The 14,371-nt window shown below is 41.1% G+C and overlaps 1 protein-coding gene and 1 non-coding gene across 4 annotated transcripts; both read left to right on the top strand.

Moving 5' to 3' along the window:
- Positions 519–13,449, top strand: LOC109830360 (filament-like plant protein 3). 3 transcript variants are annotated; one of them, XM_020397609.1, is made up of 5 exons: positions 519–1,002; positions 1,162–1,346; positions 10,190–10,403; positions 11,113–12,569; positions 12,953–13,449. In XM_020397609.1, exons 2-5 carry the CDS (start codon positions 1,236–1,238, stop codon positions 13,286–13,288), a joined length of 2,118 nt encoding a protein of 705 aa, XP_020253198.1. In that variant the 5' UTR covers positions 519–1,002; positions 1,162–1,235; the 3' UTR covers positions 13,289–13,449. The 3 variants fall into 3 exon arrangements, with proteins under 3 accessions (XP_020253198.1, XP_020253197.1, XP_020253199.1); XM_020397608.1 differs by having other exon boundaries at positions 1,207–1,346; XM_020397610.1 differs by having other exon boundaries at positions 519–977; positions 1,207–1,346.
- On the top strand, positions 13,651–13,722 carry TRNAQ-UUG. Its single transcript has one exon. It is a non-coding gene; the product is annotated as a tRNA-Gln (tRNA).

The raw sequence follows: 14,371 nt of genomic DNA on the forward strand, positions 1-14,371 counted from the left end.
ACAATACTGTAGCACCCCTTTAAAATGACGCTAAGTTTGGCGTTGGGTTGGAGGAAGAATTGGCGCTGGATTTGCATCAAAATAGGTATTTGGAGTTGGGTTGGAGATGCTCTAGTGGATCCAAATCATGTACATTAACTAAGGTACAAGTAACCATTACACTTTGAATTTGAATTTAATAATTTGAATATTGAACAGTAACAATCCAGTACTTCTAAAAATTTCATAACCTCAAGTGTAAAGGATGAAAAAAATTATGAACACCAAATGAAGTTGATTGAGTAAAGTAATAGACTTTTTTTGTGGGGCCGCTGACAAGGTTATGAGCTTTGCTCCCTTGCCCAAATCAAGGAAGAAACTTTTTCTGAAATATCAATTATCTGTACTAGTCCTTGCTTGTTTATCGCCAATAAGAACTACTCAATCTCTAATCCCTGCACACAGTACTAAAAATTTGAGTTGTTATTTAATACTCAAACTGCAGGCAGAGAGAGAAAATAGTTTTTTTTAAAGCATATGAGAGAGAGAGAGAGAGAGAGAGAGAGAGAGAGAGAGAGATAGAAAATAGAACTTTATTGAGGAAACAAAAGAATTGGGTTATCTGGCGGGAATAAGGCTGAACCCAATTTTTTTATTTTTCAAAAGAATAAGAAAATACTAAAAAAATGGGTTTCCCTCTGACCAAAGACTGAAAAAGAAACCAACAGTAGTGACTTTCTCTTCCTCTTCACATGCGTTCTCCCAAAAAAAGTGAGAGTTTTACTGCTTAAGCTAATTGAAGAATAGCTTTTTAGTGTTCCCCTGCATCAATTATGGTTATATTTTGAAGAATTTATTCAATATCCCAACATTCCATAGCTCCTTCAAGGATTCCTCCCTTCTTTTCCCAATGGCCTGAGTGAGAGTCCTCAATGGATCCTCGCCAAGATGAGATTTTGAGCTTGTGGGTGGCTCTCTTTTGAGGTTTTTAGTGACGGGTACTCACTACGTTTGAGTTTTATGGTATGATTTATATGTATTTTTTGGGACATTTGAAGGGAAATTATTTATTTGGGTTTTGTTTGCTGCATTATGTTCCTATTTTCACCTGTGTATTTAAGGAAAAAAATTTATCTTGCTAGCTCTCTTGTTTATCTTATGGCTTTTTGTTGTGTTTCGGAGAGTTTTGATCTACTGGGGATTTAAATATTGAAATTTGGGCGTCAGTAAACCTTGAATGCCTGAAGAATTGAAATATGGACCCCAAGAGCTGGCTATGGAGAAGGAAATCTTCTGATAAGAGCCCAGGAGAGACCGAGAGCTCAGGATCGGCGTCATCCCATTCTGAGAGATACTCAGATGATCAGGTGAATTTTAATGCTACCAGCATTTTGATCTGTAATTAAGTTTGAGTTAATTGATCTTGTTCAAAGTTTATGTGATTTTTAAGGTTTGGGCCGTTCAAATTTTGCTGCAGTTCTTAGCAAATCTATACGCTCTTGTTAAATCTTTGACTGTAGTGTATATTCGAGCTTTATGTTCTCATTCCGTTTGCTTTATTGGCAAACATATTGAAACGTTAAAATGATATGAAAAGTCTGCCTCTTTGATATTACATTTAAGTCGACAGGCTTTTTACATGTCGCAGCTGTAATCAACTTTCTTTTTAATTATTGAGTCCATTTGTATCTGCAGATTCTCCATTTACAAGGTTAGCCTGGCTCTATCAGTAACCTGCCTTATATTTGATAGTAGGCCGATTAAATCTTCAGATATCTGGGGTTCATCATTTCTCGGTTTTTAGGAATAACTGTCAGATATCAGATCTTGCATGTATTTGATATCAGAGTAAGCACATGCAGCATAAACAGTTGATTTTAGATATATCTCATCGTATGTTCTTTCTGGCATGATGATATACTTTCATTATGTTACTCGGGACCCAATTTGGTACAGTAATATGAAACTTGATCAGTGAGCGCAGAAGACAAGATCATCGAATTGATTCTCGATTCTACGTTTAGTAGTATGCTGTTGAATGCAGTGAATTAAATCAAGACCATGAGGACTATTGCTGACCTAGATGATGATCTTAGTTGAAATATATGAGAAAACCCTAAATCTTATTATGAGATCTCTTGGGCTTATATAAGCCCTACAAAATACAACTTACAAATAAGTCCCTACATATTACTCATATGTCAACACTCCTCCTCAAGATGGGCGAAAGATATCCACTAAGCCCATCTTGTCACATCCTCTAACCATATCTACTGAGCTAAGTCCCTTAGTCAGACAATTTGCTGCCTGATCCTTAGTTGAAACATGACTTAGCTCAAGTAGTCCACTATCCAACTTTTCTTTGATGAAGAACCTATCGATCTCAATGTGTTTGGTTCTATCATGCTGCACTGGGTTGTTGGCGATACTGATGACTGACTTGTTATCACACCACAACTTTATCTTAGCTCATTGATCCAGCTTCAGATCCACCAGCATACTCTTCAACCATAGTAACTCAGCAACTCCTAAGGTCATAGCTCTATACTCTGCTTCAGCTGTTGATCTCGCCACCACTGATTGCTTCTTGCTCTTCCACGAGATCAAGTTACCTCCTATAAAGATACAATATCCTTAGGTGGAACTCCTGTCATCAGCACAGCTAGCCCAATCAGAGTCACAATAACCCTCAATGCTCATTTGTTCATTCTTCCTGAACATCAATCCTTTTCCTGGGGCACTTTTCAAATACCTAAGAATCTGGTATACTGCGTCCATATGACCCTTCCTCAGATCATGCATGTAGCGACTTACCACGCTCACTGCAAAAGAGATATTGGGACGTGTGTGACTCAAATAGATCAACCTGCCCACCAGTCTCTGGTATCTGTCACGATCAACTGGTTCTCCAGCCTCAACACCCAGTTTGAACTTCTGATCGATCGATCGATGTAGTTGCAGGTTTACACCCTAACAACCCTGTTTCTTTGAGAAGATCCAGTGCATACTTTCTTTGGGAGAGAATAATCCCCTCAGCTCCTCGAGCTATCTCTATCCTAAGAAAATATCGAAGCAAGCCAAGATCTTTCACCTCGAATTCCTTACCCAGTCTCACTTTGAGTTGGGCAATCTCCTTCTCATCATCTCCTGTAATAATCATATCATCCATATATACCGCCAGCATGGTAATGTGGCCTCCACTTCGTCGAAAGAACACGGTATGGTCGGCGTTGATCTGCTGGTATCCCATACCAATCATAGCACTCCTGAATCTGTCAAACCAAGCACGTGGAGACTGCTTCAGGCCATAGAGAGACTTCTTCAATCTGCAGACTTTGCCCATTGTCTGATCTGTGTCGAATCCTGGTGGTATTTTCATGTATACCTCTTCCCCCAGATCTTCATGAAGGAATACATTCTTCATATCTAGTTGGTGTAGCTTCCATCCATCATTTATTACCAGAGAAATCAAGGTCCGAACAATGTTCATCTTCGCTACCGGTGCAAAAGTCTCATCATAGTCGATTCCATACGTCTGGTTATACCCTTTTGCCACCAGACGAGCCTTGTAGCGCTCAACTTGTCCATCTGGATTCTGCTTCACATTGAAGACCCACTTGCATCCAACTACTCTCTTCTCTTCTGGTAGTTTTACTAGCTCCCAAGTGCGGTTCTTCTCCAGAGCTCCTAGCTCCTCGTGCATAGCTGCTTTCCACTTTGGGTCCTTCTTAGCAACCTGCCAATTATTAGGTACAGTAACAGAGTCCAATGATGCAATGAATGCTCCATGTGCAGGATGAATATTAGAATATGATACAAACTGGGCAAGATCCTAACCATATCTATCGGGAGGATGTCCCGCATTGCTGCGAGTAGTCCTCCGTACTGACATTGGTGTGGGAGGAGTAAGGAGAGGAATGATATCACCTTGAGAGGAATCTGATGGTGGTGTAGGTGTCTCAGGAGTCGGGACAGGCGTTGATAAGGGACTTGGCACTAGTGGCACTGTAGGTACTGTTTCTGCAATTTGCTTCCCCTTCCTACTATAGGTAAGTAGCTCCCCTTGAGCCGTGGGCCTAACACCTCTTGTCTCCTTATCCTCTTCTTCTTTATTATCCTGCTCCTCCTCAACCAATTCTCCTTCCCAAGGAATCGTTAGAGAAATCGATTTCTCCATATTATTCTCTACATTATTCATCTGCCTCTTACCATTCTCCTCTTCTCGCCTCATACTTCCAGTATTGGGCGAGTCACCAACGGATGAGGGTACCTTCTGTGTGTAATATGGCTCAAGTTCACGAAAGCACACATCCATGCTCATGAACATCCTTTTCTCCACCGGGCTCCAGCAAACATATCTCTTTTGAGTAGCAGAATATCCCATAAAAATACACTTCACCGCTCTAGGGGTAAGCTTCCCGACTGATGGTCTGTTATCCTTCACAAAGCACACACAGCCAAATACTTTCAGTGGAAGAATACCACCATTATCTTCTTTCAACGTCTCACACGGAGACTTTCAATTCAGTACTCTCGAGGGCATTCTGTTGATCAGCACCGCTGCAGTCAATACTGCTTGCCCCCACAATATTTCTGGGACATTCATGGAGATCATCATACTTCTAGCAACCTCTAAAAGATGTCTGTTCTTCCTTTCCGCTACCCCATTCTGAGCTGGTGTGTATGGACATGTAGTCTGGTGTTGTATTCCCTGAGATGATAAGTATTCTCCAAACACCCTGTTGGTGTACTCTGTCCCATTATCAGATCTCAATACCTTCACCACTGCTCTATATTGAGTCTGAACATACCTATGAAAGTTTTGAAAGCAGCCAAACACTTCACTCTTATTCTTCATCAGGTATAACCAAGTAACGCGAGAGAAGCAATCAATGAAGGTAACAAAATATTTGTATCCATTCATAATGAGAACTTCTATGATCAAAACTAACATAAGAGCTTCTAGTAAGCTTTCCCAACTTACATGCATCACACACAAGTTTCTCTTTATTTACTTTCTCAAGTAAAGATGGATACAACCTACTTAAAACACCGAAAGAAGTATGTCCCAAGCGTTTGTGATGAAGCATCAACACACTCTCAGCACTCATCTCAGATCCTACTTCTGCGCTCTCTACCATTGACACCAAAGCTGAATCTAGCCCTTCACGATCCAAATACCACAGTCCATTACGTCATGTGCCAGTCCCAAGTCTCCGTCCTGTCCCCTTCTCCTGAAAGATCACCTTGGGAATATCAAAAGAAATAATGCATTTTAGTTGGAGGATGATAGAACTAATGGATAAAAGATTGACTGGAAAGGAAGGAGCATGCAAAACATTGGACAAAGTTACAGAACTAGTACAATCGACTGTACCCTTACCAACCACCGGCTGAAATGTACCATCAGCTGTTTGAATACTATCAGGCGATGCTAAGTGAGTATATGATGAGAACTCACTAGCATTACCTGTCACATGTCGAGACACACCGGAGTCGATTATCCACTCTGATGATCTGTCAGGAGACATAGAAGCAAGAGCATGTATGTCATCAGTACCTTTAGTCGGATGAGCATAGGTAGCAGTGTTGCCTCTGGCGAAGAACGAAGTGGATGCCTCCTCAGTCCCACTCCTCAAGTTTCCATCCCTTGCTACTTGCTATTTTTTTCTGAGTATCGTCAGGAGAGCACGATCCTCCTCTGTAAAGACCACTGTAGGCATCGAAAATTACCTATAGGTCTCCACGAACAGCTCGGTGTTAAGGAATGACGATGAACGTCACTATCCGGTTCACAGGAGTTCGATTGATGTCGATGAACGCTTGAAGTAAATCGACGAACTACGTGAACTAACGAAGGTACAGGCTAATCGGGAGCCCCGCGATGTTTACAAAAGGAACAATGCTCTTCGTGCCTCATTCATTCTACAGATGATCCAACCATCGGAGCTTATAGAACACCTCGTCGACTTTCCAACGCACTTCAAATCACTCAAATCTGAGTTCAGACGAAGGAATTACGGCGGAAACCGTCAAAAACACCAAAAGGAGTGTCTCGGATCAATGGGAGACACCCTAGGGTGTCTCCGAACAAGTGGAGACACCCTGGGGTGTCTCCAAGATAGATTTGGGCTTTTAAGCATTTTTAACCGCTCCGTTATCCCCTCAAAGCCTTAGGCCCTCATTTTTCAAGATCTGGAATTTTGAAGAATTGGCGAAGCCCTGCCGGAGTGAAGAGTGATCGAGCCCTTCAACGTAAGAGAGTTTCTTCGTCAGATTTACATCACCCGTACCCGATCCTTAGTATTATCACGTTTTGTTAATACTAAGAAGAGCAAATATCTTGCTTTATCCGAGATAGGCGCTTTAAGTTTCTAGATCTCCTCGCGGATCGACGAAGCTCTGGATCAGATCTGATTGCCAGGTAGTCCACGGATATCGACGTCCCCGTCACAGGCTAAAGACCCACGCAAGCAAGAGACGACGAACGGATCTTGTGTTTATTTTCAAGAAAGTTATAATTTTTATTCTTTGTTGTTTGAATTCATTTGTAACGTTTAAAGTTTAATGAAATCAATGATGAAGGCAACTTTCGACGAAAACAAACTGGCGACCACAGTGGGAATCAGATCTGAAGAAACTCAAAACAAACCTGGCCGAGACACCCAAAGGTGTCTTGGAACTTGTGGAGCTGTTTTGACCATGATTTCGTTAGAATCTGAAGAAACTCAAAACATGAAAGTTGTAGATCTCTTTGTCAGCTTTCCAACACATCTTGAATCACTCAAATCCGAGTTCAGATGAAAAAATTAGAGCCAAAATACTAAATAAGGTACAGACTGTCTCGCACGGGTGCGAGACACCCCGAGCTGTCTCGCACTTGGGACGTGTTTTTGACGGTTTTCGATCAGTTTTAACCGCTCCGTTATCCCCTCAAGCCTGTAAATACAAGTCTTAGGCCTTATTTTTTGAGAGGCGGGAATTCTGGTGCCGCGGCGAAGCCCTGCCGGATTGAAGACTTAAAGTGCACATATTTTAAGAGAGGAGGAGGAGAGATCGGATCTAGTTCTTCAAAGCAAGAGAGAGAGATTCGTCAGATCTACATCACCCGCATCCAATCCTTAGTATTATCCCGTTGTGGTAATTCTAAGAAGAGCAATTATCTCGCTTTTATCGAGATAAGCGCTACAGTTTTCTCGATCCCTTCGCGGATAGACGAAGCTCTGCCCAATTTTTCAGCAATCAGATCTGATCGACGGTGGTCCACGGATAAACCCCGGCACAGGCAAAGACACCCACGCAAGCAGAAGACCGATAAACGATCTCTGCGTTTGTTTGATAAAGTTATAAACTTTTTATTTTCATTGTGTAAGGAGATCTTATAAAAAGATCAACTTTTATTTTATTTTATTCGAGTTTATTGTAACGACTAAAGTTGTAATAGATTCGATAGCAATGAAAACAACAACTTTCACAACAAACAACCACCTCAGCTTCTTCTTCCTCTGCTACCGTCAGATTCGCCCGATTCCCTGCTCCTCTTCCATCTCGTCGACCCCCACGGCCACGACCACGACCTCCGAACTGTCCACGTCCACCCGAATCTCCATCCTTGGATGGCTTGGTGCAAGCATGCCGTAGATGACCCACCGCACCGCAGTTGTAGCACTGCCGAGTCTCTCCCCTAGATCCAGTGTTGCTAGAGGCTGCCAGTGCTGACTTCACCATAGGAAGTCCACATGTCCCCGCCTGCAGCCGAATGCGAGTCTCCTCTTGGATCATAGCAAAGACAGCCTCCTCAAGCGTGGGAATCTTCGGCTGAGCTAGCAGCAATGCGATTCGCCGAGTGAACTCTGATGTCAATCCCTTGAGAAACACCATAGTCCTCTCCTGTAGAAAGGCCTCCCGCTCTTTACATCCCAAGTCCTTGCAGCTAGCCTGGGGGGAAAAATGATTATAATCTAGCCACAGACGCTCCAGCTCTGTAGCATACTCCTGTACAGTCCGCTCTCCCTGGACTGTGGCGTTAATTTCTCCCTTAATCTGGAACACCCGCAAGTTATTCCCTACTCCATCATAGGTCCTCCTCAACTTTTCCCAGACGTCCTTCACCTTCTCAATGCCATCAACTGTGACGGCGATCGACTGGACCAATGAGTTGAGGAGCCAGATATACACCAACATGTGAGTGGACTTCCACTCATCTCTTCCTTCCGAGTCCTCATCCGGCTCTGTCGCCTCTCTTGTCAGATAACCCTCCAGGTTCCTCCTTGCAAGGGTGTATCTCACCTGTCGTGACCAGCTCAGGTACGTACTAGGTCCATCCAGCTTCAGATCGATGGTCGGAAGCTCCAACTTCTTCGATGGTTTTGTTGCGCTCTCACCAGCCGACAACTTCATTAGCTTCATCAAAGTTGACACCTCCGCAGGGTTCAACTTCTTGATGATCTCCTCCATCGAACAGGCTTCAGACCTAACACCTGGTCACCTACTCTTCCAACCCTTGTTGTGTGCAGTGAAAATTTCGGCAGCACCTCTGCTGCACAACAAGAGTAGGATCGCAAACAAATTCTCGTTTCTCAGAGGAAACAAGAACCAAAAACAGTTATATATCTCATCGATGTGAGATATATACTCTTCCTGTCATCAGTTCGAGGACTGAGTCGAGGGAATCCATGCCAAACTCTAGGTTCGACACGGTGCACCGCGGGGGAGGGGGGTGAAGGGGGCTGCTGTTGGGGGGGCTGTCGGGGAGGGGGCTGTCGTGGAGTGGGGATGGGGGGCTGCTGCGAGGGGGGCTGCTGTGGGGGGGGTGCCGTAGGGGTGGGGGCGGCTGCTGGCTGTGGGGGGGTTGCCAGTGGGGGGCTGCGTGGGGGTGGCTGCTCGGGGGGGCTGCCGTGGGGTGGGGGGGCTGTGCGAGGGGGCTTGTTGTGGGGGGTTGCCTGGTGGGGGGTGGCAGGGGCTGCTGTGTGGTGGGGGGCTGCGCCGTGGGGGTAGGAGGGCTGCAGGGGGGCTGCTCGTGGGTTGGGGGCTGGCTTGCTGCGAGGGGGGCTGTTCGGTGGAAGGGGGCGATGGTTTTATTTTTTTTTTTTTTTTTTTTTTTTTCCTTCCGGTGAGGGGGGGGGCTCGGTGGGTGGAGGGGGGCAGCCGGTTGGGGGGACGGCGGCTAGGGTTTTGGTGGAGGCTCTGATACCAAGTTGAAATATATGAGAAAACCCTAAATCTTATTATGAGATCTCTTGGGCTTATATAGGCCCTATAAAATACAACTTACAAATAAGTCCCTACATATTACTCATATGTCAACAATCTTCATAACCTAATTGTTATCGGTGTCTCCTAATGTTGTTCAAAACTTTGCCAAGACATCAAGCTTGCAATTTTATTTATTTATTTAGGCTAGCCGCTGGCATTGAACCTGAGATTTCCCACTACCCGCTTCAACTCCTTACCACCTGTGCTAAGCCTCAAAGATCTATTAAACTTGTAATTGCTTTCTTATTCTTCTTGGTCCCTAATTTTTGAAATGGCATTTGCTACCGAGAAGGTGACTGTCTTATGTTTTGCTTTTGTCATAATATTTGTTCGAAGTTACAGTAGCCTTTTCTTCATTGTGTTCTCAGATTATACGGATCATACTAAGCACTTAATACTCTTTAGCTTGGACTCATATCTCATAGCCTCTTGCCATTTCTAACTAAAAGAGTATTGTTGATATCAATGTTTTAAATATCGGCCGATAAACCGATATTATGGGCGATTTATTGGTTTTGGGGGCCTTCCACTGTGATAAGTTCGATTCTAAATCAGTTATCGTTTTTGGATCCTTATCGCCGATAATATGGCGACAAAGTGAGTTAGCGGCCAATATTTTCGGCCCAGAAATCAGAATAATTGGCCTTTGGTTTGAGTTTTAATTTCGAGCAACAGGCACCTATTCAATGCACTTTAAACCCGACCTGACCCGAGTTTCTACTATTGGTTAGTGATCCTAAAAACGTAATTATTTACATTTTGATATGTTTATATTTCATTAAGTTTGGTTAGATTATATTTTAGAATATTATACTATGTATATCACCATCCGGTAATGTCACTCCGATAAATACTACTTATCCCTGATATATCCCGGTATCCGCTATCCGATATAAATTTTGACCGTCCGATAAATCTCCGATAACCGATATTTAAAACCTTGGTTGATATGCAGGAGGGATTGAGGGCTTCTCCCAGTGACAGTTCCCCAATTGATTCTTCCCCTAATCATGCTGAATCTGCAGAGATTTCACCTAACAACCGTGGGAATGAAATCCACGAAACTGTTAAGAGTCTAACTGAGAAATTATCAGCTGCTATTTTGGACATCAGTGCTAAAGAGGCCTTGGTGAAACAACATTCAAAGGTAGCTGAAGAAGCTGTTTCAGGTATGCATCTTCAGCTTTTTTACTTATACTTTTCTAGTGAACCTACAGAAAACAATAATTTTCTTTGAGGACACGTAGTATTAAAGGTTAAATTCACATTCTCCTGAAGTGACAAGCTGTAAACAGTCACTATGTGCATATTGATGTTACTTGATTTTCCAAACGTTTATTTTAAGTAATGCCAGTGTCGAAGTTCAAAAGAAGACGGATATCTATCAGGTGAACGTGCCCAAAGCTTACCAGTGTGCATCAAATAACAAGCATTCACAGTAATCAGTATTGTTATGTGCAATGCCTATTATTGGACAAACTATTTCAATTTCTCACAAATATTCAATAACGTCACCCTCCAAACCAACACAAATATTGATCAATTATGAAGTTAAAGCACATGCCAGCTACAAACCCTCTTAACAAGAGAAATTGAGAAGCCTAATCTACATAAGGAACTCTAGATAAACATTAACCATATGCTTTTAGTCATTCTTAACATTGTTACTGCACCTTGTAAAAAAAAAATTCGTATGGCTTTGAGGATCAATGAGCTCCGTAGAAATTATTTGTTATAACAAATTCACTCAACTTCCATAGGTCTTCTCGTCATAGGCCTGTGATAACCAATAAACGAAATTAACTCAAACTGAGAGTTTCTAGCTAAGAAACTGTGTTGAGTTATCCATGAATCACCAAACTATAATTTTTTACACAGGCTGGGAGAAAACAGAATCTGAAGTTGCAGTTTTAAAGCAGCAGCTTGAAGCCACAACTCAACAGAACTCTATCCTTGAAGATAAAATAAGCCACCTCGATGAGGCTCTTAAGGAGTGTGTTAAACAACTAAGACAAGCGAAGGAAGAACAGAAGCAAAAAATACATGATGCTACCAGTGAGATGACACAGAAACTGGAACTCAACAATTCTGAGCTCGAGGACCAACTCATTGCCAATCTTAAATCCAAACTTGAAGCTGTTGAAAAAGAAAATTCATCTCTCAAAGAGAAGCTTCTTGCTCAATCAGAGGAACTTGAGATACAAATACTAGAGAGAGAATTAAGTACTCAAGCAGCAGAAGCAGCTAGTAAACAACACTTGGAAGGCATAAAAAAGATCACAAAGCTTGAAGCTGAGTGTAGAAAACTGAGGACTTTAGCACAAAAACCATCATCAGTCAATGATCTCAAGACTAATTCATGGACGTCGGCTCTAATTACAGAGCTTGCTCAGTACAATAATGAGAAACCTGAAGAAAAACTCCTCACTAATTCTGTTGACATCGACATAATGGATGATTTCTTAGAGATGGAGAAGCTTGCTTCAATGGCTGAGGCTGACCATAGAAGTTCTAGCTTTAGTCTTGAAGATGAAATTATGAAGAAAAAGACAGCTGAATTGCGAGAAAAGGTTGAAAATCTTGACACCGAGAAAGCTAAGATGGAAATAGCTTTGGCTGACAGTCGAAATCAGCTAAGTATATGTGAAAGTAAGTTGATTAAATTACAGATGGAATTGGACTTAGCTAATGAATTGAAACAGGATGCTATGGAAAAAATGGCAGATATGGACGCAAAGGAAAAAGTATTGCAGTCTCAACTGGACTCAACTCTGCTTGACATTGAGAAAATGCAAGATAAATTTACATCTTTGGAAAGAAAAGCTGAGGACAGTTCATTATCTTCAGAATTAAAAACTAAACTAGAAGCTTCAGAAGCAACAAGGGAGTCTGTTGAATACAAACTCCAGTTAGCATATACAGAAGTAGAGAAGCTGCATAAAAAGATTCGGGTATTAGAGGACAGAATTGAAGAGGAAAGAGTACTATCTCAAGAATTTGCAGATTCTGAAATTAGAAAGCTACAAGAGAAGGTGTATTTGTTAGAAGAGAGACTTCAAGATGAGAGAGCATTGTCTACAGAATTTGAGGCTAAAATACAAGCTGTGGAGGATGAGAAAAAAGTGTTGGAGTATGAGCTTGAGTCGGCAAATTCAGATGTCAGAAAGCTAAGTGATAAGGTGAGTTTGTTGGCAGAGGAAGTAGATAATGAGAGAACACTATCTACAAAATTTGAAGAAAAATGCAAGAATCTGGAGGATGAGCTTTCAAGGAAGAGGAGAGAAGCTGAACTCAGAGTTGTGTCATTCTCAAATGGAGACCTAACAGTAAAACAGGTATATTTTGCATGTATCTTATCTTAGCGTATTGATTATTTTCTTCCACCTTCGTTATTTAGATGTTTTTTTAAGTTCAAATCCCATTAAGAACTCTAACATGCATAAGGAAAATATGGGGTCTTTCTCATGTCGGTCTCTCAAATTATGTAAAATTTGAAGCAAGTTGCCAGCAATATTGCAATTTCTATGAAGTGCCCCAAATTGGGTTAGTTGCTTGTGTAGTTATGGAATGTCTCAATTTTATGGTCTCACACAACATGTTTGTGAATATTATGTTATAGTTGATACTTTGTGGAAGTTCCATTGTCAAGTTGTATCCATGTAAGAAAAAAAATTCATGCATGTTGATTTCATAACTATAAGTTATGCGTTCTTTGCAGGAGAAAGAGCTAGCCATGGCTGCTGAGAGGCTAGCAGAGTGCCAGAAGACAATAGCATCTCTTGGTCAACAGTTGAAATCATTGACAACAGTAGAAGATATCATCATCGAATCTGATAATTTTGAACTCAACGGAAGCTCACCAAATTGTAGAAACAATAACACTAATATACTAAACACCAGTATTGATCCTTCAGCAGGTATAAGCAGTAGTAATCTCTCTAATGGCAAAGTGAAAGGCTCTCCTTCATCTCCGACATCTTCAAACTCAATGCTATCAGGTTTTGGGAGATTTTTATCTAGAAATAGGAGCAAGGATCGGGTAGAAAATGAGTAGTATACTGAAATTGTTGTGGTATAGGGAACTGGGGTTGACTGTATTTGCACATGTACATTTTATGGAGAGATTATGTTCAGTGTACTTGTGTGTGATTCTTCTGGCTTCAGAGCATTCGAAGTTAACCATAGATAGAAAAAGAAGGTCGAAGGATTTGTGTTGATTTGTTACAGTTCTTCGAGTTTACTGTATTGTTTAACCTTTTCGGTTCTTTTATGAAACTCCTGATTTTTGCAGTTGTAAAAGTTTATTGTGTTCATATTTATATAGTTAATTGTCATTATTGCTAAACAAGATGAAAGAGTTATAGTAGTAATATCTTAAACAATTAATTACATAAGAAAGCCATTTTAAACGCCTAAGGTTCTATGGTGTAGTGGTTAGCACTCCAGACTTTGAATCTGGCGACCTGGGTTCGAATCCCGGTAGGACCTTTTTATTTATTTATTTATTTTGTTTCCTGCTATTTTAAATTTACCTTTTTTTTTCACTTCCCTTTTCTTTCGTTCATTTGCCATGTTTGTACTCTCGGAACCTTATTTATTCCCCTATTTTATTCTTCGATTCGTTTTGTTTAATACGAGTTCTATCACCTAGTACAGTCGCCTGGGCTTGGTCACTGTGACCCCCTTTGTGAGGAGGCACCCCTTCTCCCGAAGATATGGAGCTATCAAATCTGAGCTTATGTACATATTAATTACGATAGGATAGGATAATTAAAGCTAATATCTATAATTAAAATTGATTAGGATAAAATATAAAAATAATGTAAAATCTAACATACCAAAAGTATTTTTGTCCATAGAAAGTTTTTCCTAAACTCCCACTTAGAATGGTTTTATGGACGTGAAATGCTTGTGGTTAAATACCATAATTAAGTAGTTTGATTTATTTCATTACTAAAATTTATTCATCGGTTCCATTTTGATAGTTTTTGCTCTCTTATAACTCTAAACTTTAGCGTTGTAATTATTTATTTTCTTTGATATTTGTTTGAATGAGCTACACAAAATTTAATATTTTGTTTTGATAATTGAATTGATAGGAAACAAATGTAATCTTAATCCAATTTGAATTTTTATT

Source organism: Asparagus officinalis, chromosome 2 (assembly GCF_001876935.1).
Source record: "Asparagus officinalis chromosome 2, Aspof.V1, whole genome shotgun sequence".
In the NCBI taxonomy this organism is placed as follows: Eukaryota; Viridiplantae; Streptophyta; class Magnoliopsida; order Asparagales; family Asparagaceae; genus Asparagus; species Asparagus officinalis.